The sequence below is a fragment of the Metarhizium acridum genome (genome assembly GCF_019434415.1).
Source record: "Metarhizium acridum strain ARSEF 324 chromosome Unknown scaffold_234, whole genome shotgun sequence".
Taxonomy (NCBI): Eukaryota; Fungi; Ascomycota; class Sordariomycetes; order Hypocreales; family Clavicipitaceae; genus Metarhizium; species Metarhizium acridum.
In genome coordinates, this window is record NW_027094021.1 from 135,197 (window position 1) to 148,144 (window position 12,948).

Genomic DNA, 12,948 nt, shown 5'->3' on the forward strand with positions numbered 1-12,948 from the left:
TAAGTTGAGTGTACTCTCACTAGGGGTTTTACCTCACTGTTCGCTCATCTTTGCCAACCTAACGGATATCAACTTTGTCACGTTCATATTATGCTAAAATGCTCACCAGGTCACTTCTCGGGCTTATCCCTCGCTACATCTGCCTGAGCCTGTACTCCCCCTCCCGGCTCTGGCTTCGCCAAAGCTGCCCCCCATCCAGTCTCTTTATCTACAACATTGGCACCGGCGACATTACCCCCTCGGCCGCCGCCTTGGTCAATAAATCTCCGGCCGACGGAGGCTAGGATAAGACCACACTCATGACCTTCAATGACCCCAGTGGTGGTCCATTAAATACTTGCTTGATTTACTTTGATCTTGATGATCCATCCTTGACGGTTGCTGACAGCGGGAAGCTTGACCTTTTCACAAGTAATGCCGCTACCCCCCCGGGTGGAATCCCAGGTTGGGGTCCTCCTGGGACTTCAACTTGTCCGTTGGACGGTATCACCAGGCTTAGTTACCACGGACGCGACCTATGGTAGTCTCACTGTTCCTTGTGATTATTGAAATAATGCCGGGTTTGAAATCGTTGGCGTTTACGATACTGATACCGTCTCCTATAAGAGCTTTGGCGTTTGTGTCGCCTATTAATGGTCGTGGCTAGGTCGTGGCTCTATATTGTTTGGAAGCGGCGCGTTGTTCGTGAATCTGCCTTGTACTAGCGTTTAGTGGATGACCCAGCTTTTTACTGTATTAATTGAATGGTACATAATGTAACTTTTTGGATGGCAACTTGTGTTGCACTAGGGCCTAGAAGCACTGGTTTAGAGCTGTTGTAGGCTACGCCCAAAGCTCTGAACTGGTCAAGTCCGATGTGTATGAATCTAAGGGAATTGATATCGATGCCAAGATCTTCGGGGACTTTGACTATATAGCACATCTTATTAGCTACATATTGTTGTTCATTTACTCAAGGCAGTCTGACTAGAAATTTTTAAATGGCTTGTATCGTCGCGCCCATCTTGGCTCTGGTGCTAGGGAAGAAGTCCTTTAATGCACTCACTTTTCCCTTTTCACTATAGAAACTACCATTGAAGTACTACTCCTTTTTCCACGTCCTCACCTATAAACGCTCTAATATAATAGGTAGAGCTATCTTTTTCGAACTCTCCATCTGATAGAGGTGCCTCACCGCCTATTGTGCCAGGGAAGCCAAAGGGTGATCGAGATACACAACTATATCCCAGATTCAGGTGCTTTACGTTTTGCACCTGATGGTTGCATATTTCAAAACCTCGGGGACTCTATCCAATTACCCGCAATTTTCCGTGGTCGAGACGTTATAACTCAGCCCAAATGGCGACTACTTGACCACAGAAAATAATAATGGCTCAGGGGGCAATAAATATTTTCTTTAGGGGTTATTAGACTACCTTTTAATGCGTATAACTAGTACTAGCTCCGAACAATGTCTTGTATACAATCTATGTGTTAACACCTGCTAAAAGTCGAAGCAGAACCGTCTCAGCGGCGCAATTCATCTGTAATAGGGAGGAATCCCAATACCCCCTTTACATAATCCCAAATCTTGACATACAGAGGCTTCTGCGCCTTGTTTGATGTCACAGTAAGCGGACGGCTCTCCTCAATAGCATACTCGGCTGGCACCTCTGGCCAGACATCGACTCCGTCCAGCAGTGCGATGGACATGCCTCCCATGGCGTGCAACTCGAAATGACAATGGAAGAGCCAAGGGCCCGGGTTTGTGACCTGGTAGCGAAAGACACTCCAATACCCACCAGCTGGGACGGGAGAAAACATTGTCATCCAGGTATCTCTGTACCCTGGGTCTTTGAGATTGAAGCTCTCCGGCTCGGCCGCAATAGCTTCAGCAACACTGCTGTATTTCCACTTACCGGCTCCGTTTCCTATTCTCCACGTCTTGCTGCCGTGTTTGTGCATGATGTGCTCGAACGCCACGCCGTCGCCGGGCAAAACGGCAACCTGGAGAATCAAATCTACCCAGGAGCCGTTCTTAGTACGCACGACGAGATTCTCGTCTTCAGTTCCTAGGGTCTGGTTCGGATAGAAAAGCAGCGGGCGGTCGGCTTTGAAGTCAACAGGGTACATGTACTTTGTGTTCATGGTGTAAAGATGCGGTGCTCCAGCCCGGCCCATGACGAGAAGAAACTCCTCGTCAGCCGTAGCAGCTGGAGCATTCGCGGGCCATGGTGGCATGTTGTCCGAGGTGATATTATATGGCGTGTAGCTTTGCGTCGCAGTCTCCTCTCGCGCATTCAGCCCCCCGTACGTAACGTAAGGGTGAGTGTCCGGTACTACCTCTTCCGCACCTTTGTACACCATGTTTGCAAAGCCTGAAATCACCTGCGTTGCCCCAGTGTCTGGCAGTCGAATGGTGTAGCGGCCAGGGGGCTTGTCCAACTTGACCAGCACAGAATAGCGCTCGCCGGCAGTAATGGCCGCTGCCACAATCTTTCTAGGCTCGACGTAGTTGCCGTCGACTTCGTAAATCCACATGGGGTGCTCGTCGATGGAGAAGTCGACTTGCTTATTCGCCGCCGCCGCAACGAAGTTCATGCTGACCCAGCGGTCCGCCGCATCGACTTCGACTGTATAATTTGACCCTTTTGAAGGTACACAACCCCATTGCATGTGATCTGGTACTTTTTCGGGGTGGCTTTCGTTGACCCAGGGACCCTGAATGCCCTCTGCTTGTATAGGGAAACACCTGTAGGCGACCGCGGGTTGTCAGCGACCATCAACTGGTGTGGTATATATAGAGTTGCCTAGAGACGCACCCTTTATCTGTTACGTTGTAATCTGGAAAAGTAAACTTCTGTGGCATCGGCTGTGTTTGACTGATGAGGAATTCGTGAGGTGGGCAGTACAGCTCCCCGTGGCCATTCAATAAAATACTATCAACGCAGCTAAGAGGTGGTATCACATCAGCACAAAACTACTGTATTGGATCGAAAGAGCACTCACAATATTAATATCTTGGACTCTTCAATCACTCTCCAATACTCGTCAGATGTGAGACGAGTCCAGTCCGACAACACCATTAGCTGTGGATTGGCCGCTGCCTTGTCCATTGCTTCGATATCCTCTGGATCCTGGCTAATCTTGGACCATAATTCTCTCATGTTTTGCTTTGGTCTTGCCATTATTCATTAGCGACTCTCGGTATGGAATTCGAAGACCAGCTTGCTTGCCTTATGAACATGGCACCATGAAGGCCGTCGATAAGAGACATGCGCTCGTGAGAATGGTACCAGTGTGTTCCGGCCGGTGAGGCTTTGAACTTGTACACAAAAGACTCTCCTGGCAAGATGGGCTTTTGTGACAGCCCCATCACGCCGTCAGCCCAGGGTGTGCCTTCTTGACTATATTAACGTCAACATATTAGGCGCTCAAGCTTCGCTGTGGACATGGAGGGTGAGTCGACTCACGCAAGGCCATGCCAGTGAACGGTCACGTTTCGATTCATGTCATTGTGAACTGTAATCTGAGACCATCTATTAGATACACTGGTTTTTGAAACTTTATTTGTACGCTTACTTCGACATCGTCGTCCTCATCAAACAGGAGGCTGGGGCCGGGAAATTGCCCATTCGTAAAGATCATGTCTCGCGATTGGCCATTAGGCGCACCCTTCTCCCAGGTAAACCGTAGCGTCTTTTCAACCTTTGCTGCCCAGGAAGAGAGGCACCAAAGGCAACAAAGTAATATGCATCGTTTGAGCGACGACATGTTGGGCGGCAGGAGTTTCGCAGACTAATAGGACACCTCTAGCTATTGGGGGTTCGAAAGGTATATCTTTTTTTTTTTTTTTCGGATTAGAGGATTGATAAGGTATTTGTGAGAAAATGAACGACATGAGTGGTTTGACGTTGAGCTGGGGAAGAGAATGGTTCCAGTTGTCCACGTTCTCTGAACTGATTCGGCGTGGCTAGCTCGGTGAGGCAACACCTCTGGCTAAACTGAAACACAATGGGGAACTTGCAGGCAATATTACACTTGTAAAGGCCCTTGTCTCGGCACATATGCGGCCGGTCATGGTTACAGCGCATATCGACTCTCAGCCACCTTATCATACATAATGGTGGTCAAATGCTGATTGCCTCCCGCTGCACATGTATGTCTCAGCAAAAAAAGGAATGGCATGATCGTGCTTTCCTATTTGCTCCGTCATCTACAGGTGTAGATGACAACATACGTGGCGTCGGTGCACTATCTGCATGCACGTAGTGGCTAACTTGGTCTGTTCATGGGTTTGGGGGTCAGAATATGGAGTACGAGGGCTTAGGTTTTGTCAAACGTACATTACTGCAGTACTGCCTCAGCCACCAAAGACCGGAAATTGTACTCGTGCTGCCCAGCTGCATGAGTGACCGCAGCTTTCACTCGGATTCTTGTTCCGTGTCTGGCTTGTAGGGGGTGGTCAGCTCTGTGTCATGCCGCGCCTGGGAAGATCCTGGGCTGGGCACGGCTTGTAGCAGGTAGACAATGGGCAGTTGCGAACTACGGAATCGGTGTAAATAGCTCGGTCCCGAGCTGATAGACCGTAATGCTAAATTTGTAGGTGACGTGGGGATGGAGAAACCTGCAACTCTCTGCGATTCCCACGACGCTCATGACACACCTGACACACCTACAATGATCAACCATCAACTATCTCAAATGGAAGTGACGGAGGTAGTTCCGAGATGCCATTGTCATAGAGACAGGGTGTGATATAGGGCACTCTGACATCAACACCGACTTCTCAGATCTTGGCCTTGATCCTCTGGCCGCCATTAATGTGCTCAATATTGTGACCAATAGAACTGGTATCGAGCTTCCAGCTTCCCTGTTTCGCGACTGTAAGACATTATCCGATATTGCCAAGCGTCTGGGCCAGAACCAAGGTATCGGCGGTTCGTGATTCCAAGTCCGATTTATGTACCGAGCTGCGTTATTTTGCATTGCAAGAAGAGGACATGAGCTTACAAGAATCAGGATCGACCTCTGCCACTGAACAGCTCTCGTCGCAAGCCGGACAACATGTCAAAGACGTGTTTTTAGAGCTGAGCAAACATGAAAGGCAATTTGCAGAAGAAGCAGGCTTCGCCAACTTTTGGACGGCAGTGTACCCTGCCGAGCGCCGGCTGGTGCTATCCTTTGTGTACAAAACTTTCTCCGACTTGGGGTGCGCTCTTGATAATGTTCAGGCTGGCAAAATAGTTCCACGTCCCCAGGGAATTCTAGACAAGCATCGTCGAGTATTTGACGGTGCACTATTCGAGATTCTCAAGGATGGTGGCATCGTAAGCGAAACTGCGGCCGGCTACATCCGTACGTCCACCCCGATAGACACAACGCCATCTGAAGAAATTTACAATGACCTCGTCCGGGATCACCCCCTGTTCGCCAAGGTCCACGAACTTGTTCATGTTACGGGCTCGCGGTTTGCGGAATGCCTGAGCGGAAAGACGGACCCCATCAAGCTCCTGTTTGGGAAACACAAGGACTTGTTGCAACATTTCTACACCGACGCTCCCATGTGTTTGGCAGCCTCGCTACATCTCGCCGCGCTTATCAAACGTGTTTACGGTCCCCGAGCGCATGGAGACAACGGATGCATCGAAATTTTGGAAGTAGGTGCCGGTATGGGAGGGACAACGAAATTTGTCATCGATGCGCTTGCTGAGGCCAACGTCCCTTTCAAATACGTCTTCACTGATATATCTTCGTCATTTTTTGCCGCTGCAAAGCGCCGATTTTCGAATATTGCACCTGGTTCCATTGAATGCCTCATCCTGGATATTGAGAAAGAGCCCCCGGAGCCATTGCAGCGGCGCTTTGACTTGGTCATTTCGACCAACTGCATCCACGCGACCAAGAGTCTGCTTACATCGTGCTCAAATGTGCATGCGCTCCTGCGACCAGGAGGGTTCTTTGCCTTGATCGAGTTCACTACTAGGTTCTATTGGCTTGACCTTGTGTTTGGATTACTGGATGGGTGGTGGCTCTTTGAGGATGGTAGAAAACACTGTACGGTTAACGGGACCTCGTGGAAGACGAACCTCCAGGCTTCGGGGTTCAGCGATGTACTTTGGACAGAAGCAGAGGGGATCGAGAAGCCGAATCCGCAACTGCTCGTGGCTTATACAGATTAATCGAGGCTAGCACTAGGTACTGAATAGGACGTGTCTGGGCTTGGAATCTTTGGCAACGATTTTTGCATGCGAAAAAAATTTTTTTTTTTTTTTGGAGCGATTGGACGCAAAATAGAGTTGAATCTATCTATGTGCTTCTTATTCATATATCCCACTTGCCCGTTCAAGTACTAATACGTATTTCGCCCGACTCCCCACTCACGATGGTTGTTAGAGTATATACCGGATCAAGGTCCAGCGCGTTTTCTGTTTATAATCGGCCCACATATCCCCATACTATCCATGGTCAGTGCCCGCAGGCGAAACGCATGATTGGGTGATTCGACTTACCCTCTTGGAGCAGTACTCGTCCAGCGCTGGAACAGCCCGGTTGGAAAAGTCCCACATGAAGAAAGTGGCAATCAAAATGCCGTATGTTACGCCGCTCGTTGCCACTGCCAGTCCGGCTCGCCAAATGGTAAAGGCGGTGTAGTTCGGGTGTCTTACGACTGCGAATAGTCCAGTTGTGTATGGCTTGCCGCTATTCTGGGGGTTGAGCTTGAACCGCCCACGGTTGACTTCGCACGTGCACTCGGTAGCAATGCCAATCATGAAGAGAGCCAAGCCGGCGAACAGGTAGGGATTCGACGTACTCTCTCCCGCGGTCTGGGAGGTTGCCGAAGTGGCAGCACAGAGAAAGAGAAGATTGTTGAGCGTGTCGAAAAGAATGTTGTCAAGCCCGACGACGATGGCGCCTGTGAGGGTCCAGGCCTCCTCGGCGACATTGAGCACAAACCAGAAATGCTTGACTGCGGCAATGACGTTCATGGCAAGCAATGCAAGTCTGTACCCAGACAGGCCGAGGGCATCAAGCTGTGGAGTGCCTGCATGGTACGGCTCTGGCGTGGGAATTATGCTGCCGCCAAGCAATTTGATGAGCCCCGATCCATAGGCTTGGGAGAGGACAAGGTATTGCCAGTAGCAGTCCACGGCACGCAGACTCAGGTACAGGGTGGTATTGAAGGGAGATGAAGACTTGTTTCCTCGTGGGACAAAGTCCCTCGATTTTAATTCGGACCTTGACACTTGCTTGGCTGGAGCCATTGTATTTGTCGGAATTCTTATTTACGTACCCTGAAACTTTTCTACCGTGTCATAGTCAGTGAGTAGAGATGGCTCTGATATAAGTTAGGGTCTAGACTTGCAAAATACCACGATAGGTACGACGAGTTGGCCTGACATTGCATTGTCTGCGGAGAGCCGCACAGCCGGGCCGTGGCTGCGTCGGATGCGGCATCTTACACCGGGCTGAAAAATAGAAGAAATAAATTTCAAATAAAACAAGTAAGCATATGTCAACAAGGATTTTGCAATATCGAATCCTGAATTCTGCACACGGGGTGGAGTGACAGGGGGTTGGCGTGTCGTCGGAACATGGGCGGATGTTTGGGACCGAGAGCGTCATTGTCTACCCGACGGGTTCGTGGGCTTGTGGCTTCGGGCCCGAAGTCGCGGACCCGACGTTGCACAAGTAAAAAGCATTGACTAAACCTGGTTCGGCCAAGACCACCTAGATACCCGGGTACTACATGGCGCCCCGCCTGCCAAACATTGAACCTTGCAAGACAGGCACAGGGGTGCGGAGCGAGAACCGAGGGGAACCATCATTGATGCTCGTGGGGTCAGCCTGATGGTTATTTCGACTGCCGTTTCGTCTGATCAATTTGGCTGTAAATTAGTTGATGGGCAGTCGCGTACGCGAGCATGGTATTGATGGGAGGCAATGCCTTGCATGGTGCGCGTCATTTCGAAATCAAGCACGGCTGATGAGCATTGCCATTTTTTGACCATTTGTTCGGCCACACCAACGCCGCCTCCTGTCTTGCCCTGTTGGTCTGTGGCAAGTACCAAGTACGGGATGCCGAGCGCGGGGTACTCAACTGCGCTTCCTGGACATGCAGGCACTTGGATGTACCTCGAGCTGGGTACCTACGTACCTGGGCACGTGCATGATATCCTGAGGTCAACGGGTGGTCAACGGGTGGTCAACGGGTGGCACAGAGGCAGAATTGACGCGAGCCACCTGATTGACACCCGACATCTGATAGGCCGTCTGTGCCCTTCAAACGACCAACACTCGCAATCTTGCACAGACAACAAGAGAAAAGCTTGCGTCCTTCTCCCCTCCTGCAATCTGGAGTCAGCCTGTCGCCTCATATGGCCGTCTTTAGAAGTTTGTTTCATTTCCTTCTTCGCATCCCCAGCAAACAACAGAGGAGGCAGCCATCCCACAGACTGTGCAGCAGCTGAAATACGAGCTCTTCAGTCACCGTCATTCTTGTCCCTCTTCCTCCTTCCCTCCCCGTCTCCCTCTATCTGTGTCCCTTCCTGTACCCTGCGACTCACTCACTCATCATTGCGAGTGTTCGCCCACTATCACAAACACCTCGAAATGGATGCAGCCCCCAAGGAAAAGCCTAGCCCTACCCAGGACGAACTGCCTCACGAACTCAACACGCTCCAGCAGCCCGACGACGCACATCGGAAATCTGATTCTGTTCAAGGCCACGGTGCGGCCAATGACGGAAATTCTGTTGGTGGGAAGCCCAGCCAAGACGGCATTATCCAAGAAGAAGCTGGAGAGGAAGCCGCCCAAGATGAGTCCAACTACCCCGGCCTCGGGGCCCTGACCATCATCATGGTAGCCGTGTCCATGGGCATGTTTCTAGTCTCCTTGGTGAGTAGGCTGTGGCCGCCTGTTAGAAGCCACTCTTCCGCACTCCATGCAAAGCTCATCCTCGATGCAATGCCATGGTCCCATGCTCTGACCTCAACTTTCGATAAGATGTTACGAGGCTGACAGGTAGCTGAAAGGATCGTACCATCATCTCGACCGCAGCACCCACCATTACGGATCAATTCCACTCCCCGACAGACATTGGCTGGTATGGCAGCGCATACAGCTTGACGGGCTGTGCCATGCAGCTACCGCTGGGCCGATTCTACAAATTCTACTCACCCAAGTGGGTATACATGACGCTCGTCTTCATCTTCATTGTCGGCTCGGCTGTGGGGGCTGGGGCCATGAACTCGAATACAGTCATTATTGGCCGTGCTATACAAGGCATCGGCCTCGGTGGCGTGCTTTCGGGATCCACGATAATTGTCACTGAGAATTGTCCCCTCCGACGGCAACCGATATGTCTCGGAATTCTGATGGCGACAATGAGTATCTCGGCCATTGTTGGACCTCTGATAGGCGGTGCTCTAACTACCAACACCAGCTGGCGTTGGTGCTTCATCATCAACATCCCTATCGGATTCACAATCATCGCCATCCTCTTCTTCTTTGTAAAATCCAGAGAGGGCAAGGACCAGCAGGCCCGAGGATGGGCTGAGAAGATCCGGCTGCTTGATCCCCTGGGCTCAGCCCTACTTTTGCCAGCTGTCGTGTGTCTGGTTCTTGCCTTCCAATGGGCTGGATCCGAATACAGCTGGAACAATTGGCGCATCATTGTCCTCTTTGTATTTGGTGGCCTTTTATCCCTCGCGTTCATGGCCTCACAAATTGCTATGCCTGAGACAGCCACTGTGCCTCCCCATGTCGCTGGTCAGCGTACCGTCTTCGCATCCTTCGTCTTCTCCGCAGCTACAGGTGGTGCCATGTTGGTCGTCACATATTGGATAGCCGACTGGTTTCAAGCCGTCCAGAATCTCAGTGCCGCTCAAGCAGGTATCAGAACCATCGCTCTCGTTTTGTCACAGGCCGTTGGAGCAATCATGGGCGGCGGATCCGCACGTCTTTTGGGATACCCACCACCAACCATGATGGTCAGTGCTATCCTGATATCTGTCGGTGCCGGAATGCTCTCAACGCTCGCCATTAACGAAAGCTCGGCCCACTGGATTGGCTATCAGGTCATGATGGGTCTGGGCCTCGGATTTGGAACACAGCAGGCATCTCTTGCCGTTCAGACCGTTCTCAAGAAGGAGGATGTTCCGTCGGCAATCTCCCTCATCTTTTTTGGAATGCAACTCGGTGGCTCAATCTTCATTTGCGTTGGTCAGAACGTGTTCAATCAGGTTTTCCTCAAGCTTCTAAGGCAAGCTTCCATCCCGGGACTTGATCCAGAAACCGTCCTGATGACGGGTGCAACTGAGATAAGGAACCTTGTTCATAACGGAGAAGACTTATTGAAGCTGCTTGAAGCATACAATCGCTCCATCACGTCGACGTTCTACGTTGCCGTTGGGACTGGAGCTGTAGCAATGCTGAGCGCCTTCTTGGTCCAGTGGAACAGCGTCAAGAATGTCGAGCCAGTGCATTAACCCGCCGGGAGATTTCAGTAACACATTGTCTCTGTTCATTCCCCGACTGGTTTCCTAATCTTTCTGCTTTTACTCATATCCTGGAAGGGAGCCACGGGACTCGGTATTCTCCAATAATATTGATAAAGATGTATTCACGAAAATCGCCTCTTAGTCCATTTGTCCACATCTCTTCACTTCTCCTGTTCAGTTTTTTTTTCTTGTTATTTCTTCACTGTACAACCGTACTATATAGATTGAAATGGAGCAGAGGTCTAGTTATGTGGTATCCTTGGTTCGATATGCCCAGTCTTGTACACCAAATTCACCGATAATGCGTAATGGGGGCTGTATTCAACCTTGAAAATAGACATGAGCCGGGTTCACCTCGTCTCACATCTTGCTATGGACCAACTTTCCATTCATCATTAGCGGCGAAAACCACCCTATCATCATCTGTGATCTCTTGGTGTCTGCAAACTTCTCATGATCCGGCCCCACAATCTGTTTGAAGAACGGATCGGCCTTCATCCTAACAAAACATTCAATACTAGGAAATACTAGCTGCACACAGCAGTCATACGGAGCAATATTAGAGAACTGTGCATCATGGAGCTGGCCCATAAGCTGACGGGACTCCTCCGGAGTGTGCGTCTAGAGGGTGCAATGTCAGCCACCACGCCCAACACGACATATCATCAGATGGAATATCTCTGGTGAGCAAGGGCGACAAACCATGCTCCAATGAAGAAAGCCGTACTTCTCCATTAGCTGGGCAACCAATGGCGCATGGACATTGAGCATGTAGCTGCGGTACTCTTCTGCGCTTATCCCCTGCTTCTTGAAGCCGAGGATATGGAGGCAAAGCAGTTTGTTGTTGGATTCCATTTTCAGTCCAAAGCATGAGTTCCGAGATGACAGAGATGACAGGTTGGAAAGTGGCTAGGTAGGTAAGATTGAAAAGAAGAATGACGCGACCTGAGGGGTAATTTTGATACGCCGATAAGTCAGAATAACTGCAGTTGAGGGTTCAAGTAGGACACAGAGATAGCCACCTCCGAAGCAATGACTCGGGGTCTTTTGTAAATGCGGCCTGTCATCCGATTTGAGGAACATTCAGTATGATCTTTACTGGCTCGGACATGCTTCTCTTGTACGTCATTTGAGGGCTTTTCCTGCATTGTGCTGAATGCAAGGCAATGAAACTAGTCCATTTTGCTGACACGCTTCTTCGCCCGACTTGTGCAACAAGGCCAAGTAAGATTGCAGTAAGCAAGAGAAATTTTCGGGCCGGGACGCAGCCAAGCTTCCACCCATCATCCCGTTGATGTTTCAGACATGAGATGAGGCTAGGCCGACTATTACCAGACGATCTAAGCCCTAGGTCTTCCAGGTGGTGGACTTTGATGCTTGGTATTCCATGTAGTTGGGAGAACACTATCTGTCTTATTTTTTATTCAGTATGTTTCAAGTATCACTCGTATCTGCCAATGGCAGCTACTAGCTTTTGATTACCTCTTGCTAAATCTCTGTTTAGTAACTACTATATCGAACCCCAACCCGTGGCGCCGTGATTGTCTTATAACTGGCCCCCACGTATGGCACGTTGCTGTGGCCCTTACTTTGACCACGGGGGCTATACTCGCTCACAGCTCCCGAGATCAGGAACCAATGACCGCATGTTCCGTTGGTCCTTGACAAGGCATTCTCGTGGTTGGATGTGCAGGCTCGCCTGGCCTTACGATGGCGCTCAGCTCCCTTGCGGGAGGCCGACTGAACTGATGGACGCGCGAAATGATTGGAGTTTAGGAATATGACGGCCCAAGATAACGGGAAAGGAAAAGCAGGCTACGCGCCAAATGGTAAGAGATAGGCTGGGTAGGGTGAGACTATAAACAGCATCTTCAAGGTACATCGTTTCCGCACGGTGATCAGACAAGGCTTGCTTTTTATGATCTAGAAGTGCCATCTAGCCGCTGCTGGATGTTGACCGAGTGTAACAACGGCCCAGAGTATTCCGTACCTAGCCATAGTTTCTGTGGCTCTGCGCTGGATTGGCGGACGCCAGTGTTACACATGATCAACCAGGTGTTCGATAGGATCTGCAAGATGACAGCATGGCAACACGACATCCAAGACAACCCGAGGCGACCAGATTCAGATCACGGCTACGGTGATTGTGTCACTGTCATCACATCGTCACCGGTCTCACGAGTTCACCTGACAACGACGGCTATGTGATAACGATAACTCGATAAATCAGCCGCATCCGCCGTTTCTGCACTTTATACATGAGTGCATGAATATATTACTCACTTATCGGTATGACTGCATTTGCATGTAATATATGGGAAGACTGGCTCTCATCATTGGTCCGATTATGGAACACACCGAGTTGGCAACTAGACGGCAAACAGTGATTGACCGAGGACCAAAATATCCTTGTTCATGGTACATCGTGGTGGTGGCCGGGCTGAGACAGTCAACCAAACATGGGAGC

The 12,948-nt window shown here is 50.3% G+C and overlaps 5 protein-coding genes across 6 annotated transcripts; 2 read left to right on the forward strand and 3 right to left on the reverse strand.

Moving 5' to 3' along the window:
• Positions 1–1,376: 1,376 nt before the first annotated feature.
• J3458_011635 (uncharacterized protein) lies at positions 1,377–3,967 on the reverse strand. 2 transcript variants are annotated; one of them, XM_007809667.2, is made up of 6 exons: positions 3,562–3,967; positions 3,453–3,508; positions 3,216–3,386; positions 2,989–3,159; positions 2,802–2,930; positions 1,378–2,731 (listed from the first exon to the last, which is right to left on the reverse strand). In XM_007809667.2, exons 1-6 carry the CDS (start codon positions 3,751–3,753, stop codon positions 1,507–1,509), a joined length of 1,944 nt encoding a protein of 647 aa, XP_007807858.2. In that variant the 5' UTR covers positions 3,754–3,967; the 3' UTR covers positions 1,378–1,506. The 2 variants fall into 2 exon arrangements, with proteins under 2 accessions (XP_065975029.1, XP_007807858.2); XM_066119911.1 differs by having other exon boundaries at positions 1,377–2,731; positions 2,989–3,386; positions 3,562–3,813.
• Positions 3,968–4,982: 1,015 nt separating this feature from the next.
• J3458_011636 (putative secondary metabolism biosynthetic enzyme) lies at positions 4,983–6,226 on the forward strand (the record flags this gene model as incomplete). The annotated part of the gene is made up of 1 exon (XM_007809668.2): positions 4,983–6,226. One exon carries the CDS (start codon positions 4,983–4,985, stop codon positions 6,159–6,161), a length of 1,179 nt encoding a protein of 392 aa, XP_007807859.2. The 3' UTR covers positions 6,162–6,226.
• Positions 6,227–6,371: 145 nt separating this feature from the next.
• Positions 6,372–7,470, reverse strand: J3458_011637 (uncharacterized protein; the record flags this gene model as incomplete). The annotated part of the gene is made up of 3 exons (XM_007809669.2): positions 7,353–7,470; positions 6,492–7,285; positions 6,372–6,437 (listed from the first exon to the last, which is right to left on the reverse strand). Exons 2-3 carry the CDS (start codon positions 7,242–7,244, stop codon positions 6,372–6,374), a joined length of 819 nt encoding a protein of 272 aa, XP_007807860.2. The 5' UTR covers positions 7,245–7,285; positions 7,353–7,470.
• An 831-nt stretch (positions 7,471–8,301) lies between these two features.
• Positions 8,302–10,829, forward strand: J3458_011638 (uncharacterized protein). The gene is made up of 2 exons (XM_007809670.2): positions 8,302–8,877; positions 9,015–10,829. Exons 1-2 carry the CDS (start codon positions 8,593–8,595, stop codon positions 10,467–10,469), a joined length of 1,740 nt encoding a protein of 579 aa, XP_007807861.2. The 5' UTR covers positions 8,302–8,592; the 3' UTR covers positions 10,470–10,829.
• Positions 10,830–10,841: 12 nt separating this feature from the next.
• J3458_011639 (uncharacterized protein) lies at positions 10,842–11,540 on the reverse strand (the record flags this gene model as incomplete). The annotated part of the gene is made up of 2 exons (XM_066119912.1): positions 11,184–11,540; positions 10,842–11,102 (listed from the first exon to the last, which is right to left on the reverse strand). The coding sequence occupies exons 1-2, from the start codon at positions 11,334–11,336 to the stop codon at positions 10,842–10,844; spliced, it is 414 nt and encodes a 137-aa protein (XP_065975030.1). The 5' UTR covers positions 11,337–11,540.
• Positions 11,541–12,948: the final 1,408 nt, after the last annotated feature.

What these genes read in the sequence shown, in the direction of transcription:
- J3458_011635 (XM_007809667.2), bottom strand. Translation starts at nt 3,753, where the DNA reads ATGTCGTCGCTCAAACGATGCATATTACTTTGTTGCCTTTGGTGCCTC. An exon ending in ATGAGGACGACGATGTCGAA is followed by an intron (nt 3,509 to 3,561) that starts GTAAGCGTACAA and finishes AGATGGTCTCAG; the next exon opens with ATTACAGTTCACAATGACAT. An exon ending in CATGGTGCCATGTTCATAAG is followed by an intron (nt 3,160 to 3,215) that starts GCAAGCAAGCTG and finishes AATAATGGCAAG; the next exon opens with ACCAAAGCAAAACATGAGAG.
- J3458_011638 (XM_007809670.2), top strand. Translation starts at nt 8,593, where the DNA reads ATGGATGCAGCCCCCAAGGAAAAGCCTAGCCCTACCCAGGACGAACTG. An exon ending in GCATGTTTCTAGTCTCCTTG is followed by an intron (nt 8,878 to 9,014) that starts GTGAGTAGGCTG and finishes GGTAGCTGAAAG; the next exon opens with GATCGTACCATCATCTCGAC.